At 49.2% G+C, this 19,775-nt stretch overlaps 1 protein-coding gene across 2 annotated transcripts; it reads right to left on the reverse strand.

The window, feature by feature from the left end:
* Positions 1 to 3,143: 3,143 nt before the first annotated feature.
* Positions 3,144 to 9,610, reverse strand: PPP1R3B (protein phosphatase 1 regulatory subunit 3B). 2 transcript variants are annotated; one of them, XM_085058472.1, is made up of 2 exons: positions 9,510 to 9,610; positions 3,144 to 6,581 (listed from the first exon to the last, which is right to left on the reverse strand). In XM_085058472.1, exons 1-2 carry the CDS (start codon positions 9,521 to 9,523, stop codon positions 5,690 to 5,692), a joined length of 906 nt encoding a protein of 301 aa, XP_084914598.1. In that variant the 5' UTR covers positions 9,524 to 9,610; the 3' UTR covers positions 3,144 to 5,689. The 2 variants fall into 2 exon arrangements, with proteins under 2 accessions (XP_084914598.1, XP_084914599.1); XM_085058473.1 differs by lacking the exon at positions 9,510 to 9,610 and adding an exon at positions 8,936 to 9,459.
* Between the last annotated feature and the right edge of the window lie 10,165 nt (positions 9,611 to 19,775).

Here is a 19,775-nt window from a genome sequence, read left to right on the forward strand (position 1 = left end):
TAGGAGCAAGTCTGTGGAAACACCAGGGGAGTTTGGGAGCATCACAACCCAGCCCTACGCTGCTGGCTTTTTGGCAAAGCTCTATGCTGTTCCCAGGGGTACAGGGTGCTCTGGGTGCTGCTGAGAGCTGTGTCCTCAGCACAGCCTCCTCCCATTACACACAAATGCCCTCCCTGCTCCCTGTGACCACAGAGAAGCTTGTGGAAGACATTGTGAAATCAAGCTGATGCTTGAGTCTGGTGATGGTTGCACTGGCAGTGCTGGAAACAGCGTCATGGTGTGTAAGAGAGGAAAGTGCCCTTACAAGGGAGACACTACAGAGCAATGGGGAACTCTGTGGTCCATGTTGAAATGTAAACCCCATTTAACCCTTGCCTTGTGGTCAAGAGACTTCCCCTGAAGACCCAATCTCTTAGAGAGGCTCATTTGCTGATTCTATTCTTTGTGGAGAGGAAACTGAGGAAGAAATGTTGACTGCTGCTGGAAAATGACGCATTGTACTTTCCTCCCCTCTTATGCTGCCCTCCATTAGCAAGACAGACACATCTTCCACAAGTCACTCTCCACTGCAAGTGCCTGTAAGAGCTACATTTAAAACCAAATTAAAATTTGGTCCAGCAGCAAAGTACTATCTGGACACATTTACACTCCCATGGTTTGGAAGAGACATGTCTCTTACCCGCTGCATATTATCCCATTCTGGGCAGTTTTTCCCAAGAGCATCCCCCCACAGGTCCCACTGGCAAACATCTGAAGCAAGAATGTGAGGTGCTCATACATTTTCAACTGTGTTCTGCCAGAATGCAGGTGCAGAGAGTCTTTGTCACTGTGCTCCAGAGGAGGCTACTGTGATGGCAGTGGTTCAGCAGAGCTGCTCCCCTCAAGGACAGCATCCCCAGGCCAATGAGAGATTGACAAAGGGAGTTGGATGTGGAACAGGTGAATACTTGCCCTCTTCTCCTTTACCAAACTGTCCCTGGAACATAAACTTTGGAAACTTGAACCTCCGAGGACATCCAAGATCATCATGACATGACAGCTGGTTATCTCTACCCGAGGTGGCACTGAAAACTCTCAGGATACAGAGGCTTCAGAGAAAAGTGGCTGGGGGAGGGGGTAGAATGGCAGGAGCATTCTAAGAAATCTTTGTATATTAACCAGCAAGTACACAATCACACCTGCCACCAAGGGCTTTATAAATGCAGCAATTGCAGTGTCTGTATCCTCTAGTCTGTATCCTCTAGCATGCAACACCTGGGCCTCATGGCCTAATGGCGAGAAACCCCAGAGCTGAGCTCTCTTGGCCCTTCTAATGCTTGCACCATCTCCTCAGCTGCCCTAGGTGGCTTGGACTTCCCTTATATCCTAAACTGAAACTGTCCTCACATGGGGTTTTCAGCCACAAAGCTGTTACAGGAAATGTCTGACTGCAGTTTTCTTATTCATGAGCTTAGGCCAACATTCAGATGTGAAAACAGCCCTGGCCAAGACATCCCAATCACCTGAGGTAGGGACACAAACACCTTTTAATTTATTTTCCCCCTGCAGTCAGAAAACCAATCAGATTACCTTTTAAAAGAGACCTGTGTTGTATGTTTGATTAAAAGAACCACAGTAGTAAAAAAACTGAAGCATTTTTAATAGTGCTCAACAACAGTTGTTTTGATGCGGAAGTGACAAAGAATTTGTGGAGAAAAGGGAGTGGCAAATAGTTGCCAAGAAGGTGAAGTCCTTTGCCTCATGCTGCTCTCCAGTAGGGAGTTACATGCAGGGCTTGTGTCTTTACCCACTGCATGAGAAAAATCGCACACATCTTCCCCTCTACCCCCAGGACACTTTTCAACTTTTCCCTTTTCCCTGGTCCTTTTTCCAGGACCCAAGTGCTCTCAGCTGCTTTTGGACAGATCTGCCACCACTGGAAGAATCCCACCACAAAGACAGTGCCAGAAGTGCCTCTGGACACAAACAGTGGGTGACAGCCAAGGCAGACTCCCCTGAGCCACAGGAGAGTAAATGATCACAGACTGGCCAGAAACACCACGCAGTAACGCTGTCCAAGGTGCACGCAGATCCCATCCTCTCTGTCTAGAGAAGCTTCACCCCACTGTGTCAGCATGCTTGGTTTTGTGATGCAAATATTAGGGGAGGGAACCAAGAAACTAAAAGGTTTACCTTACCCAGCTGCTACAGAAAGCAAAACACCCTGGAAAGAGAGCCCATTTTATGACAGCAGCAGACTTGGAAAGAGCCACAATCAGGTGCTCAATTATCTCTCTGTATAGAGCAAAGGCCAAGCTCACTCTCTGCAAGGCTTTGGCAGTAAGATGGGAAGCAGCACCTACAGAGCTGTTCAAACCAGCACACACCAAGACAAACACATCTTCCTCCCCTTCCCCCACAGCCTTCCATCTTACCTTATCTGTAAGCAGCAAAACCCACCCACATCAGTAGTTGATTGTTTGTAATACAATACCTTCAGGGCATCACCGAGGCTCAATCTTTGTGGTCAAAGCCAGGTCAAATCCTGAAACTAGCCCTGGCTGGCATTTACACCAGCTGTTCCCTTTCTGCAAAGGGGCACGTTTCCTGCTAGTGTTTCTTATTGCAGTGACACAACAGGGACAATTAGTTTGACGTAAATAAGGGTCTAACTTTCATTTGATCCTGGCATTAGGAAAGAGCTGACCCCCTTCTGCAACACCTCTCCTTGCATCCATCACACCTCAGTTGTGAGAGAAAGCACTAATCCCGGATGAAGCCAGTGTGGGGGAAGGGGAAGGGGAAAAGGGGAAGAATGGATACTGACTCAAAAGCAGAAAAACCCGAAAAGGCTGTTGCTAGCACTGCAACGAGGGGAAGAGTGAGAAGCAGTTCAGGAACACAGTGATTAATAGGGAAACCTAAGAGTACAGAGAAAAGGGCCCGGGCTCCTCCCATCCCAGGGCTGCAGAGGCAGTAGAAGCGTTTGTGTTGGCAGGAAGGCAGCAAGAATAGGAAGCTCTTTCCTGTTTCAGGCAGCAGAATTCAATGTGTATGTGTGCTCCTCCCTGCCAATGGCCACTTTCAGGAAGCTGGACCCGTGTCCAAATTGCACCCCCAGCCCCATGGGTGCTTAAATACCATGACAGCAAGATACACAGACAACATTTTGTTCCACCTTTATTTTAACAATCAGATAAAAACAGAACCATATTTTTAAAAGAGTCATTACATGGCAATTATAAAGTGCATTTTCCACTTGAATGTTGTGTACAAAAATATCTTTTAAAAACAAACATGCAGAACATCCTACAAGGCACTTCCAGGCATAGAGCAAGGAGAGCTACCACCTCACTTCTATGTTCACATTGGCAATGGAAAAAGGGAAAAGGGGAAAGCCACAAGTAGTATTTTTAAACTGCTATTGGTCAAATAGTCAGTTCCCAATCTAGCTTTTACTTATGGCATTGCTCTTCTAGCTTATCTTCCATGTTCCTCCCCAAGCACACCCAATGCACAGCCTGAAAACAAGCCTGTAAGGAGACACCATCATCCACAGCACCCCAGACCCACATGCCTTGTTTTGGCTCACAAACAGCTCTCCAGAAGCACAAGAAGGTGCCAGGAGAACATGACTTTCCTACAGTCAGTGTCTTACAACATTAACACCATACACTAAATAAATAAAAAGTACCACTGTCACTCAAACTTGCTTAAAGTTTAAAACCAAGTCAAGCTAGGCAACAGTCCCTCCCAGAGAGACCAGATGCAGGCTCTAAGGGCTGACTTGGGAAGCTGTTTGAACAGAGGAACCAAGCCTAATGAGCTCTGGGTTAGCAAGTAGATTCACCACCTTGACTAAGTGATCAGGCACAGTGAAGACATGTATTGATTTTGCATTTTGAAAAAAGCAGCAGATGAAGGCCAGCTATTCTTCCTGCAAGCTCTTGTCCCTTTTGGTATCCAACAGTGATCCCAGTACCCCTTCTAGGTTAGAGTAAAACAGCTTGTAAGTATTTATACAGTAGTCTCCAGAATTAAAAGCTATGTTAACAAAGTTAAGTAGTCTAGCCTGTTGCTTCTCTCCAGCCCATCCACAGGCTACTAGAGGCACCCAAAAATTATATAAAGCTTATGCACTAGAAAAAGTAGGATTCCCTTGACCTCTATTTCTACAATCTCTTCAGCACTCTCCTTTGAGCTGAGGAATTAAGTTATTCTGCCCAGTTAGCACCCAAGAAGCTTTGTGAGGCTTTTTGGCACTGCACAAGCTCCCCACCTGAGCACACAAGCAGAAGATGAGCCACCTCTTTAATGACACGGATGGCTCCCTTCTGTGATTTGTGTCACATGCAGGGGTGCTGTCAGGATAACCCCACATCTCACTCTCCTCATGGCTAGTTCTTTGCATAGGTGGGGTGAGCCACTTTTTATGGTCAGAGAGATGCAAAGTCTGGGCATTTGCAGATCAAAATAGCAGATAGTGCTCCAACAGTGAGGGAAGCCCAGCATGTTCATCCAGGATAGCCACAGCACCCTCACAGGTGAGCAGTGCCATGCCTTTAGCTGCCAAGCAGTCCACGGCACAGCATAACAAACCATTACCAGATCTTAAAAGCAACATCAGTTCCAAAGCCTGTTCATCCCCAAGCATTGCTGGGATTGCACATACCACCCTTTTCTCAGTCAAGGCACTTCCACCACAGTACGTATATAACAGTCACCTTCTTACACAGGACACAGCATAGACAGTCATGTGGTCTGTGTTTAGCTCCTGGAGCACCTGAGCAGAGTCTCCTGTGCAAGACTCTGGGCCCCAGCTGGACAAAACTCTGGTTTACAGTCCACAAGAGGAAGAAATGCACTTTCAGAGTCCAGCACAGCCAACTTCAGATGACCATCAAGGGGAAAAAGCATCATTGATCACTTGTGATTAGAGAAACAGGAAGTTTTTGAAGAAGGCAGTCAAGGATGTCAACGCACAGCTGTGTTACAAGCACCACACAGCTACAGTTGATCTCTATTTTTGGTGACACCAATGGTATGAGAGTTTTTCAAGATCATCTGACACAACAACCGGTGACTAAGCATGTCAGATCCTCTCCCACAGGCACATCTCCTAATTCGGCAGGCTGTAGGGCCACACTTCCTGTCATCACACTGCATTTTCACTTCCAAAGCATGCTTTCTGCCTCCAGTAGGAAGGGCCTCACTACAAGGATATGTGCAAAGAGAGGACTCCATTCCCACCAATCCAGCCAAAGTGTTTCCTGACAGGCACATGCTGGCTTTGCAAGGAGAACTCTGCAGCTGTAGTACAGCCCACTAACATTATAATACTAGGAAATATTTTGAAAGAGCCTTTTAATACTAGGCAGGCAATACAAAGCAGCCACCACTACATAGCTTGGACAGGCAAAATAAGCACTGTAGTGTTTTCCTGGACACTGGCAACTTTACTGAAGAGGAAGAAGAAGTGCTGAAGAGACATGAGCAGTCCCTGGTCCTCTGATCACCTAGAGAGCAAGAATTGCTTCTCTGACTGAGACCCCTGCCAGCAGAGCACTGCACATCTGGTTTTGCTGGGAGGCTTATGCTAAGCTAAACAGACCCATACTTCTTCCACCTATTCATACACCTGTGTTCAGACCAGCCCCAAGGCCTGCAGACACACCAGCAACAGTTAGTCAACCTGGCCTTTGTCCTTGGGTCAGTAGTAGGGCCCGAGCTTCTCGTAGCCTGAATAACTGGGCCACTCAGGAAAGAGGCCATAGGAGCACCGAGGGCTCCCAAACCGGTCGAATGCACTGCCAAAGTCAGGAGCCTGTGGGGGACGGGCAGCTTCCTGGGCAGACTTCAGTTCTGACCGTATGATCCTGTAATTTGTGCCCCTGTTGTTGTCCCAGTACTCCTTCCCATTGCACTCAAAGGAAATGGCAAACTCGACTCTCTCATGCGATTGAATTCCCTCAGGCAAGCTGATGTCAAAGGAAAACGTGTCCCGATCTGACCCTCCATACGTATCCTTGACATACTGGCACGGGTGATCTACAAAGCTTTTCCAGGTGTCAAACGTCATCCGGATCTTCACAGTCTTTTCAAAAGCGAGGTTCTTTACCTTCACCGTTCCCACAATAGATTTCTCCTTTAGCATACAGTTTTCTAGACAGACACAGTCTGTCTGCAGGCGGTTTCTGAAGTCCAGGTAGTCTGCAGAGGGCTGAACAAAATCCAGGACAAAGCTGTCCTTCTCCACTGTTGTCAGACTCACGATGTTGTCTATCAGCTCTGTGATGTTGAAAGGAATATCTAGTGGATCTTCAAACTCTGAGAACACCTTCACCATCGTCAGAGCAAAGCCTCTGCTATCCGCAAACGACACCCTCTTCTTCACTTTGTTGTGTGTGAAGGAGTTTGCTGCCTCTTCTGGTTCATTGAGTGCAGTCTTGCTGCTCAGCTGGATGCAGGGCCGCAATGGCTTGCTTGGCTTTGGAGCATTTTTGCAGGCACACTTCTCTCTTCGCAAAGGTGAAGAGCACAGGTACAGCTGCATTGCTACATCCACAGCCATTGCTTGCTTGTGAGGGAAATAGTCTAATACTCTGGAAGATAAGAAGAAGGGTCAGTTGATGCTAGAAAAGCACTTTAATATATGAGTGTTGTCAGACAATTGATATAACACTTCCCCCCAGCCATCCCAAAGAAACTTGCTTCTCTTAATTAAAGGCAGGTACTTGTATGGTGTGATTTTACAGGCACAGTGAAAAACACACTACAGTAGAAGTGGCAGGACCAGAGCCTGTTGTGCCCCTGAACAACATCTCTTCCAGCTGCTACAGTGAGTGACAGAGGCACCCTTTGAAGGCACACACAGGCACTGCCCTACTAGGCTAGCAATAGCTGGATCCAGAGCATTTCCAATCCAAAGCAAAGCCCATGGCTCAGTCCTGCCAATGTTCACAAAACCCACAGATTATCAAATTTCAATGCTACATAAAGCAGGATTCCTGCTGTGCTTTCCTCCCTCCAGGAGAAATTCTCCCCAGGGATTCACAAGCTTTTGTAGAAGCAGGAACTCAGTTTGTCACAAGCTGCTGTACACAACTGACTTCACCTCTCATAAAGCCCCAGACGTCAGCCAAAAAGCACTCTTTCAGTTGAACTATACATTGCTTAACACTGTCCCCCAGAACTGCTCCATCTAAAGTACCCACAAGTAGCACCATGAGTATAGCAAGTCTGACACAGCAGCAGGGCACAGGCTTAGCCAATGCTGCTCTGGAGCTTTCTTCCCTCTACTCCACTTTAAAACACGTGTCAGCTCAGAAGGCATATCAGCCAGTTTTACCTCCAGCAGAGTCTGCACCTCAAGCCTCCACAGTGCTTGTGCTAAGACCCTGGGAAACATCCATATGGCCACAGGGCTCTGCCAAACACAACTCACCTACCTGAGGTTCGCTGAGGCTTTGCAAGAAAGTCCTTCTCCCAGAAGGCACAGGCCACATGCCCCTTCACTACAGGCCCTCCTCTAGCACCCAGCCTGTTCCTCTAGGAATGCAGCACCATCTCTCTCCATGTGCCCATTGTAGGGCAACTCCCAGCTGGCACCTTGCCAGATTTAGCCCTGGAATTGCCTCTGCAGCCAGGCAGCTCCCAGAACACTGTACCTATCGCTCCTGCCCTTACACTGATGTTCAGATTGATGCTTTTGGCAGACTCTCTTTGGCCTGACTCTGGATAAACTGCTGGATGGATTTATCACACACATCCCCCCTTAAGTCAACTGTATTGCAGCTGACTTTAAACACAGAGTATTCCCTTAATAAAAATCCTACTTGGCTGCAGGCCAGGCTCCAAAGCTGCTCCCACCACACAGAGAGGGATGAGGCAGCAGCAGTGACCGCTGGCCTTGTGATGCAGCAGAGCTCCGGCTGCCAAAGCCACACACAGCCAGCTCTAGTACTTGATTGCTGCTCCTGTGCCAAGAAAAAGCAAGAGCTACACTCTCCAATTGAGTTCTTCAGCTCCCCACCCTGTAACACCAACACAGCAGCTCTGAGCGGGCTTTCACAGGATCCATTCAGCGAGGGTATCTGTTTATTCAGAGCACATGTGCCAAGGCTTGCATCCCAGCACACCCACCAGCCAACTCCTCCTGCAGTGCCTCCTGTCAGCTCAAGGGGAGCTGCACAAAATAAACATCAAATCCACCTGTCTGCTAACACTGTTCTGCTCACTTCTACCTGGTTTTGCCAAGTTTTTATTCATACACACTTCATACAGGTCATCTCCTCCTTTAAATTAATGCAGCCTCCAGTACTTATTCTCTTACTCAAGTCAGTTTCATCTGCATTGCATCTTTTCCTGCGGAAATTTATTCAGCAGAATTCCTGTAAATTCTGAGAGGTCAGCTATCATAGTAAGCCATGTATATTCAGTTTTAGAATGAAGAGGCATAAAAAGCACAGCCCAATTGCATCATTTGGAGCTTTTTTTTCCAAGCTAAGAACTATTGCAAGAGCTTTTCATAACCAACTATGAGGGTGAGCTCTGTGCTTTTACAAATTGCCTTTCTAGGTCATTTGATATCCCAGACAACTCCTTCTGCACATGAGAGTCTGCTGATGGCCAGCTCTCAGCCAGAGGCAGGTTTCCCCTTTTGGGGCTGATCAGGGTGTCCTGAACTTCAAATGCTTTGAAGGCGGGAGAGGGATATAGTTTTCAGAGCTAACAGGAAAGAAAGCTCTAGAAGCAAACAGGGCAAGGCAGGGAGCCCTATGCAGGTACAGTGGCCAGTTCCTTTCCCTCTCCCCTCAAAAGGCGAACAAACTCGACTCTGCCTCCGGACTTCTTCCTGTAGCTTTACCCTCTCCAGAAAAGGATGTCTGTCGCCACTCACTTCTCCCTCTTGTCATTCTGCGAAGGAGAATTAAGCCAGAGCCAAGGAATTACTTACACCTCCATTATCGACCCCCTTCGGCTGCCTCCGCTCTGCTCCCCACGCTACCTGGGGACAGGTGACCCCTAGCAGAGGGCTGGGCGCGCAGCACTCGCCGAGTCACAGTTGGCAGCCGTGACACGCTGCCGGCTGGAGCAGCGCTCGGACGCTCCGCACCCGCCACTGCTCCCCGGCCCAGGGCAGGCCGGGCCGCCCCGCGGGCACAGCCCGCTCCCCGCAGGCACTCGCCCGGGCGGCGTTAACTCGCTACAGCCCGCCCCCTCCGCAACACCAGCCAAGCCGCGCCGCCCAGACCCGCGAGAGGCAGCAGGACAGAGCCCCGCGGAGGAGCAGCCCCGCCGCTCCGGGGCTACCGCTGCCGGCTCAGCCGGGGGGCTGCAGGAGCCAAGCCGCAGGATCCCGTTTTCCCCCAGGAACACCACCGCGGCGGGGAGAGCGGGGAGCGCCAGAACCGCTCCCGCACACGCGAGAGGGCTTCGACGCCGAGCAGAAGGCAGCCGGGGAAGGCAAAGCGGAGCAGCAGCGTCATCAGCGCCGCGGGTCGCGGCGGGCAGGGTCAGCGCGCCCGTACCTGGTGCACTGCATGGAGCCGGTCCGGCGGCAGCGCCTCGCCCCGCGCGGCTCCCCGGCCCGGCCTCATAAGGGCGCCCGGCCCCGCCCCGGTGAGCGGCAGCCAATGAACGCGCTCCGAGTGAGGCCGCCCGGCACGCGAGGGGGCGGGGCCAGCCCGATGGGCGGGGCCGCCGTGCCCAGCGGGGCCTGAGGGGGCGCGGGGGGAGGCTGAACCCGCTAGTGGGGCTACCTTCCTGCGGCAGCGCCGGGGCTCCCGTGTGGGGGCATCTCCCTGCGGCAGCGCCGGGGCTCCCGTGTGGGGGCATCTCCCTGCGGCAGCGCCGGGGCTCCCGTGTGGGGGCATCTCCCTGCGGCAGCGCCGGGGCTCCCGTGTGGGGGAATCTCCCTGCGGCAGCGCCGGGGCTCCCGTGTGCGGGAATCTCCCTGAGGCAGCGCCGGGGCTCCCGTGTGCGGGAATCTCCCTGCGGCAGCGCCGGGGCTCCCATGTGGGGGGACCCCGACGAAAAGCCCCCGTCTCTCCCCGCTTCCCCGCGGCAGGGCAAGCTCGTTGCGGTAGAAGTGATGAGCTCTGTGTCAGGCCTCAGCTGCCCCAGTCCCTCACTATCCGGTGGCTCCTGCACCCGGTTGTTGTCCCTGTGTGTCCAGAATCACAGAATCAATGTGGTTGGAAAAGGCCTCTGAGGTCATGGAGTCCAACCTGTGACCGAACACCACCATGTCAACGAAACCATAGCACTAAGTGCCACGTCCAGTCTTTCCTTAAACACCTCGGAGAGGGTGACTGCACCACCTCCTTGGACAGCCTATTCCAATGTCTAACCACCCTTTCTCTGAAGAAATTCCTCCTAATGTCCAACCTAAACGTGTCCTGGTGCAGCTTAAGACTATGTCCTCTTGTCCAGGTTACCTGGGAGAAGAGGCCCCTTTTAGGTACTTGTAGACAGTGATTAAGGTCTCCTCTGAGCCTTCTTTTCTCCGGACTAAATGTCTCCAGCTCCCTCAGCCACTTCTCAAATAACTTGTGTTCAGACCTTTCACCTGCCTTGTTGCTCTTCTCTGGACCTGCTCCAGCACCTCAGTGTCCTTCCTGAACTGAGGGGCCAGAACTGAGAAGGGCAGAGGAGGCTATCCAGGTCGCTGCAAGTAAACTTTTTAAACCCACGGTAATGTGCACTTGAAACAGGAAAATTTTTTTGGGGCACTGATCTTCCTGTCTGAGCTGGCCCAGAGTGTTTGGGTGCTCAGGGCTGGGTGGGGAGGAGGGCAACTCTCACACCCACATCTTGTGGCCACAGCCCCAAGGTTGTGCTGTCACTGGGTAGAAATCTCCAGGGGATAGTAAAAGATCTGCTTTCAAGGTAATATTTACGATGTGCAGTGGAAAAAAAAAGCTTTTTTAGTGGAGGTGGCTTCCCTCCATGAGGTAAAAGCACCAACAGGCTGGCACAGAGACCAGCACCATGGGAATCCCTATCCTGTATATATGCAGAACTGGAAAGATGTTTCTAACATCGTGAAAATATCTGCCAGGAGAGTTGATGCTCTGGCATAGACCCCCACTGCTTTGCAGCGCCAGCTGGGCCAACAAGTCTTCCCAGTGGCTTTCCTGCCTCCAGTTCCCATTTCTGCTCCCTTTCTTCTCCTGAGTCCGTGTCAGCACAGAGCCCGATGTCCTCAATAACGTGAAAAGTGCACACGGAGCTGGCCTCCATGTCAGGGGAGTGGCTGTCGGGACAAATGCTGCCTCCATGGGCAAGCAGCAGAGGCTGTAAAGCCAGCTGGAAGGTAGGGATGGTGCATTTACATTCTCCCCATGGCAGCACTGGGGATAATAGTACTTCTTTTTGTACCATATCTGGCCTCTAACTGCACAGCTGCAAGCAATGCTGCTCTCCCTCACCTTCCTTATAGAGCAGAAAAGCAGGATTGAAGTGTCAACATTTGTTTTCCATTAACTTGTGGAAACACAGACAACTATTGTTAAAGCTGGAGACTTCCTGCTGGAAGCTGCCATTTAATAAACTTATTACTCTGCAAGGCAAAAGGGTTTTGTTGGGGGAGGGGAAACACCCTTTTTTTGTTTTATAAACTCTTTTTTGTTAAAAGCAATGGTAACATTTAAAGCTGGGGAGAGAGAGCTGAAAGATGTACCCATAGCAGGAGTGTTACAGTCTTAGTAACACTAATAATTCACAGTATTAATACAGTAATAAGTCATGTGCTGAGGGTATGGTTGGGTTTTAGCATATGTTACTTAATGATGGGGTTTATAGCAGGAATGAGGGGAGCCATGTTCAGATCTGCCCAGGAGCAACAGACAGATATGGGATAAGGTGGTCATGGCCCATGGACCCCCTCCAGAACTGCCCCCCTTCTCCGGGCAAAACCACTGCACCCTGGCTCTGTGTCACTGGTCCAGAGAGGTTTGGGTGGAAGTGGTGGACTTAATGAGATGAGCCCCAACACTGGGAAGCCCCAACCTGACTCACACTTGTCACTCTTGTCACCACAAGTCTCTCCTGTGCGTTGCTGGCAGCTCAGCACCACAGAAGTGCCGAGGGAGATGCTGGTTCACCTCTGTGCTGTGTGGGCTTTGCCCAGCCAGCCCCCAGCATCAGGCATGGAGTACACACGAGGTGTATTAGGGTGCATATCTGCCCCTGTTTGCTGTGAGTGGGGCAGGGTGTTTCACAACTGTGGCTCAGTGTTTGCCCCTGAAGCAAAGGTAGGTGGAAGTCTGGGCAGGGCGTTGTGGCGAACTGTGGACACAGGCTGTTATCTCTGGGAAGATGAGATAGTGGCTATATTTAGCTCCATACTAGGCCATTGCACAGTGGTCTTTTGTGATTTCCCCACAGCTTTCCACCACTCATGCCTCACTGAGGGGTGAGAAGAGTTTGCTCCCTGGCATGAGGAAGAGGCTGCACGTTGCTTCTCTCTGGGGGAGTGTTGTAGAACTGCTCCCATCCATGACAGACAGCTCTGGAAGGAGGGTCCCACTCTCCCACCATGCCTCATTCAATGAGTATTTACCCTAGACATCCTGGTACAGGACATGATGGCTCCTGCACCCCTCGGGTGCAGCCCTGCTGGTTTGCTGCAGGAGGGGAGGCTGAGCTTCTGGGCCCCTCCTGAGGGGCCTTCCTTCCCCTGCCATGATCCCTCAAGAGCCACCGCTACCAGAAGGCTTGAGTAAATGCTCGGGGACCCTTCCTGTTCCTGCTGCCTCCTCAGTGCCTGGCTGGAGACATGGGTGGATGGAGCATCTCCTCCCCATTACGAAACAGCAGGCTGCTGCGACAGCTTGGCTTCTCAGCAGCTGGCCAGCGGGCAGCCCCAGCATGAAGGGGAGAGGGGCCAGGGGTGTTGTGCAATGTGTCCACACCACATCAGGCTGCAGGGCCAAGGCTCAAGGGCAAGAGCTGTAAACCAGTGGAGTGGCTGATGTAACAGGGAGCTGTACAGGGGCTGGTGCCACGGGGCACCCCATTCCATACCTCATGCCCTCTCCAAAATCAGCAGCCCCTTCCCACCTCTTTTAGGTTTCATGAGACTCAGCAGCTGATGGGGAGAGACCCAGGGAACCTCCTTGCTAAGCAAAAGCAGACTAGGGCTTGGCTGCAGAGGCCAGCTGGCCAGTGGCCACTGGTCAGTGTCTACGTTTGCTGGCCAGCCAGCACTGACAGCCCCTTGGCCAGCTATGGCAAACATGACAGAAAGCGATAGGAAACATGGATTCTCTCACCATAAACTTGGTAACTGTGGTCAACATGGTACCTCTCACCATCATCTGTAACTGTGTGCTGAAGCCTCATGTGTTGCTTGGGAGCTCTTTGTGCTCCCAGGCCCCAGTCCAGCTTCTCTAGTGTCACAGCAGACACAGCTTCACCAAAGGAAAGACTTGAGAAGTCCTGTCATGTGATGGGATTTCCCTTTTATTTCCATAGGTCTCAAACTCCTGTGTCTGTCCCAGGCAGTTAAGCAAAGAGCACTCCATGTGCCCCAGTATCAAAGGAAATTCTACTCTTGGCTAAGGCTCTTGACTGTGTTTCGGGGAACTGTGCTCCAGGGCAGAGGCCCCACTGCTTTTCCTGTCCAGAAATTAAGAGTTGCTTCAATATACTGGCTGCAGGCCTGAGGTGGGGTATTTATCTTGGCATGACTCCCTTTGGAGCTCATGTGCACCCATGGTCAAACACCCCAAGGAATGTGTACTCTGCCCACTGAAGATCATGGCACGTTCCCTTCCAGCCTAACATGCACAGCGAAGATGATGTGGGGCCAGATACAAAACCTAGCCTGGTAGTGTGTGCTGGAGAGAAAGACTGGGTATTGCAAAACTGGTTCTTTATATCAAAAATGCCCAACAAGAGAGACCTTGAAAATCCTTGCAAAAAAAGGGGAATTATGGGGGAGTGAATGAATGCAAACTAGTTACAACAAATGCTTTAAGGAAAGCTGCTACTTAGAGAGAAAAAGAGGAATGGGCTTCCAGCAAAGGAAGAGCTCGAAGGGCAGCACAACAAGAGAAATGACAGTAGAGAAACCAAATGGCAGGCAGACAGGAGCAACGAAGAAGTAAGTCCTTGGCCAGGCATACAACGTACTTGCTGAAAATGCTGCATCAGTGCTAAGGTGAGGCTGGATACCAAGTTAAAAAAATCTTTTCCCCAGAGACTGGGACCCAAGACAGGGTAAGTCCCTGCAGGAATAGAATGGTACCTTCCTGGTTTCTCAACATCTTTAATGTTCTTTTCAGGGAGTAGCTCAAAGAACTTGCCTTCCTGCAGTCTACAGAATTCATTCCCATCAGTGAGTTTCTGAAAAAATCATAATAGAAAGAAGGCTAGTTGTCTGCCCCAGGACTGCATAAAGCAGGGCAATAACTGTGTACCCATCCCTACTTGCACTGTGGAGCTATCTGGCTCGACCTCCCAGAAACTTTTCTTTGTTGTGCTTCAGCTGTTGCCGACAAACATGGTGGATTTCCACCCCTTCTGCCGTTTGAAAACCAGGAATACCTGGTTGTGCAGACACTATGTGCAAAAAAAAAAAAAAAAAAAAAAAATCTGTAAACAGTAGGAGCATAAAGACGCAGCTTGGACTAGAACCCAAATCCTCCTATACCCCATGTGCTCCTGCAGGAGAGAGAGTATGAAAAGGAATTTGGGCTGTTTCAGTGGATACACTGGTGGGATTGCAAATCCAGAGGGATGCTCAGCTCCTCTCAGGCAGGCTGAATCAGCCCAGCTGCATTGACAGCTTGCCTTGTTTATACCATACAGGTATCCAACTGGCTGCACTTGAACTTGCCCTAGATGCATAAGTCATAGTGAAGCAATGTATATTTTAACTTTGGTGCCCTACAAAGTCTGCAAACCTTATTTGGTGGGGCAGGTGTCCTGGGAACTTGTGTGTATCCAGGCTTGAGGACTCAGAGGGCTTATCTTTGCGCAAGAGACTGTGCTTTGTCTGAAAGCCACTTAGATGCTGATGAAGGCTGGGAAAGAAAAAGCCAGACTGAGGAGTGCATGTGATTCTTGATGATAAATATGATCCTAAACTCCTTTCAGGAGTTCATACCCTCTGAGCCTCTCTGAGTATCCAGGCTCTCTGCTGCAGCAGAGAATTGTCTATCTCTCCATGAAGCATTTTGTCTCATCCAAAGACTAGTGTCAATAAAAGATCGGATCTGTTGCTTTCTGGACCTGCCTATCATTGTGCATTCACTATAGAGAGAATCTGAAAATCAGCAGGAACAAGATGCCTGACTTCTAAACAGTATCCTGAGCCAGTGCCAAAGGCAATGTCAGTGGGAAAACCAAAAGCTTAGGGTACTGAGCAAGGAAGTCAGCTGAAGCTACTCCAGTCATCAGCCTTTGCATTTTTTGTTGTTTTTCCAAGTATAACCTGGCCTTTTTATTTAGAAGTTTTAATTTAATACTCAGGGGGTGGAAGTTACATTCAAGGATTTTAACCCAATTAACGAGAATCTTGAAGTTTCCTTCTTGCAGAAACTAACTGCTTGCAAAAATTACCCTTCTTTGGGGATCATTTACTTCTGAAGTTACATATTAAATGCTACTAAGTAGGTCACTTGAGATTCCAGATTTGGTGCATACAAATACCTCCAATGTCTGCAGGTACCTTGGCATTGCCTTGTCTCATGAGTGCTTGGGATCCTGCAAACACAACTCTCTCCCTGCCTGATTTTTACAAGATCCAGCTAATCTCATCTCCACCTCACAGGATTATGCACAGTGTCTTTGCACCACAGCAAGGACTTCTAAACTTGGATTGGATGAAACAGAATTTAGGAAATGTGCCTGCAGACAAGAGGCGCACCCAGAGCAGGAATAACTCTAACGGGATCTGGAAAGCAGGCTAGCTATTCATAGGGAAGCTGCCTCTGTCTCTGGTTGGGGAGGAGGAAGTCAGGCCATCAAACAGTACAGTAAGCAGTGTTCCAGTGCTGACAGCTGGGAATAGCTCATGTCCCAAGCCCACGGAGCCCGTGAGCATTTTTGTCTGTCTCTTTCAGCTCTCATTCTCCTCTAGTCTTTGTTTATCTCATATTACCGATCTGCCCAGCTTCCCTTCATCAGCAGCTACTGGGACCCTGCTGTAGCTGAAAACCAGGGTAAAGAAAGTGCAACCTCCTCCCAAAAGTAAGACAAACTGCTTGGTGCCCCTCAAATTTCCCTAAATGCTACTGATTTCTGAACAGAAGTTAAAGTGCTGGAAGGCAAGGCAAGATGGTGCAGACACAGCAGGTGGTGAAAGAGGTTTTTGGCTTTGTAAGTGGGAGACCAGCTTACAGTGATTTCACTCGAGTGGCACCAGCAAAACAAAGAAACAGAAATAGCCAGGGGCTGCAGGAAAATCACTAAGCTGAAATAAATACGGTTCTGAAAGTTGCCACAAGTAGGCTGGCAATTGAATTTGCTGACTTATCGACTCCTAATAAAGGAGAGACAAATCTAAAAGAGGTGAAAAGTGCATAGCAGCTAAACACCTTGTGTTTTGATATTTTTGTCACCTCCAGAACTGCAGTGATAACTCAGGTGTTTTTTCCAAAAGCCAAATGCCAAAATGGGCCATCTTTCCTAATTTTTCAAAAATACTTTGACCTCCACTGCATTAGTCCAGTTTCGTGCAGTACTATTCCATCAAAACTCATAATGCGGTGCTGAAAAACTGCAGACAGTACCAAATACTATGCACTAATTATTTCCATTCATCCAAGGATTACTTCAGAATACAAAGTTTTCTGTGATGTTCAGTCTCTTGGTGTGGAAACAACCTGGAAAAGTCCAAACACTATTTTCTGAGGCTGGTTGCTGTAACTTTCTGAGACTCACAGCATGCTTTAGATCTCCTCATCAGAGGAGATGTCTCAGAGACAGGAAGTTGCTGTTTTATCCTGGAGATGGGCTGTATATCTAAGATGGCTGCCCCACAGAGCAATGACCCACTACAAACCCTGCCAACGTTCTCAGCTCTCTTTGATTGCTTGGTCTTGAAACTACTCAAGCAAAATCTTCTGACTTTGCCTTCCTCAAGGTCTGGTTGGTTTCTCTCCCTCTGCTGGGTGGATCCTCCTTGGGAGTCATTACAATGCCTAATGCAGCTCAGGTTGTGGCTGATGTGAGCTGGATTTGAGCTGTTTGACAGCTTTTTAAAGCCCTCGGTCCCACAACTCTTAGAGTTGTGCTTGTGGTGGGGTTTGCTCAAGTAAGGAATTTCTTAGGGCCTCCAAGAGGTAGGCAGAGTTAGCTCAATCAAGTCAATTAGCCAAATAAGCTGTTTGATTAGCAGCTTAACCCAAGGTGCTTGTGACTTCCTTGGCAGCCAGGACTGATCCAGCCTGTGCAACAGCACAGCTGGGGCTTTGCACCATTCCTGTCCCGGGAGCCACGTGCGGCATGGAGCTACCCTGGCACCCAAACTGCCTCCAAGATTTTTAAAGCCTCTGCTTAAATGTGAGCTAAAGCAGCTATAAATAGCAACCAGTGCCCCCTGGTTAACCCAAGGGCTTTGATCGTGGAACTGGCTCAGTGTGTGAGTGATTGGCTGCTCACAGCCTGAGCTCTCACATCAACTGGGGGCCAAGTTCATCAGTGCTCCTGGTTTATTGCTGACTTGTAGTCTAGGTAATGGAGGGGTGGGAATATGTTTCTTTTGACACCTGCAAATATGAAAATACATATATATTATACAGCAATAAAAATGCTTGCACTCAATTACAACATACAATTCTTAATCAAAAATATAAAGCATAAATTTCAAATTAAGACTTAAATGCAAAGCAATCTGTAATTTCTAAAATTGAATAATATAATTACAATAAATGCATAATTACAATAAATGTCTTGATAAAGGGTTGGAAGCAGCTGCCTCAGGGCATGGAGGACACTTGACACCAACATTGCAAAGCAGGCAATGTCCCCATCTGGTATGGATGCTGCAGTGCATAGTCTGTCACAGGTTTCACCACTGCCTACCACAGTGCTGCTGGCCCCCAGCATTTCTTATCTGCATGAGCACACATCCTATTTATTGAGCGGACTTCCTTTGTTTTGCAGCTCACTCTCCCTTATGGGTGTGTTATTGCCTTGTGATTGGACATGGTGGCTATAATATGCACAGCACTCCAGGTTTAATTGCTTTGTCTGTGTCATTCTGAAGTTTGAGTCTCTTAAATCATTGTCAGGGCTGTGTTCCCTGCTGCCAGGGGCTGCCAAGGCTGTATGTGGAGCACTGTGTCCAGTCTGTGTCCTCAGTGTACGAGAAATGGTGACAGGCTTCAGCCCAGTGGCTGTCACCAGACTGGAGCATGTGGAGTGTAAGGAGACACTAAGGGAGATGGGCTTCTTCATCCCAGAGGAGACACAACCAACAGTGCCCCAGATGCATCTTCCACTGTCTGAGAGATAGACAGTGAATGCAGAGCCAAACCTTCTCAGAGGTGTCCAGTGAAAGGACAAGAGCCAACAGGCACTTCTGCAACACAGAGACCTCTGATGAAACAGGTGGCAACCACTGCTTCAGAACAATGGGATGGCAGTACATGGCCCAGAGAGGTGGTGGCACCTCCATCCTGGGGGACCAATCAAGTCTTGCATTGGCCCAAACATCCTGACCTGACTGTGAGAGTGTCCCTCACACAAGGAGTGAGGATGGGACAGACACCTCCAGAAAACCATTCCACACCTCTCAATCCATTATTGTATGATTATATTTTCCCATTTGAAACTGTTGCCCTCTGAAAGCATTGATGGCTACCGAGTCCTGTGGTGCAGATTATGGGAATTCACAGACCCATCTCCATGGATCAGTGCTGTCACAGGAACAGACAAAAATCCGCAGTGCTTAAAATTAAGAGCATGTGCTACAGTGAGCAAATACAGAATGATGAGAGGCAGACAAGACATGGAGAACTCATGTATCAGTGTAGTGTGGAATCCAGCAAGATATCCTAGTCTAAGGTAAACACACGCATTCTGCACTAATACAGAGCTATCTTATTCTGCATAAAGCAATTAAGCCTCTCTGCAGGGTGTGCACAAGTGAAGTGGCTCACAGACCTTTGGCCGCAGTGCACAACGTGACTCTTGCACCTCTGAAGATTCCTACCTGCCTTAGCTCCCACTGCAGACCAGATGGGTTCCTGCTGGCTGCCACTGTTCCCCACAACATGCTCAGCTGCCATCTGCACTGCTGTCTTAAGTAAGTTTGGCTGGTTTGTTTCACCACTCGCTCTGCTCTAAGACTTTGTTCATGAATGAAGATTATATCAGGGATCCTGTCAACCCATCAGCTGCTAGCAAGAGCCCATTCTTACTTTTTCCACTTGTGTAGGAGGTGAATGTAAAATGTGCCACTCCTGTCACAGGACCTTGTGGATACCAAGGACTGATGTGAGTTCAAAAAGGGACCAGATAAATTCATGGAATCAAAATGCCACTGTTGCCTAGAAAGACACTCCCACCTCTCCAGGAAATCCTTGATTTGCAAATCGACCTGGCTGGGAAAGTAATCGGAAGAGAAATCAGTACAGGCTTGCCCAGCATTTCTCTTCCTTGGGCATCTGCCATAGCTCTCTCCCAGATAAGGTGAGGGGAGAGATGGACAACACTTGAACTTAAGGTCTCACAAAAAAGCTTACTCAGTGTCACAGGTATGTTGGAATTTCTCCCTCGAAATCTTCACAGAAGGCAATATTCTATGGGGAGACAGTGACAGCTGCAGAGCGAAGAGCAAG

The sequence above is a fragment of the Lichenostomus cassidix genome, chromosome 4 (genome assembly GCF_008360975.1).
Source record: "Lichenostomus cassidix isolate B80296 chromosome 4, HeHo_3.0, whole genome shotgun sequence".
NCBI classification, from domain to species: domain Eukaryota; kingdom Metazoa; phylum Chordata; class Aves; order Passeriformes; family Meliphagidae; genus Lichenostomus; species Lichenostomus cassidix.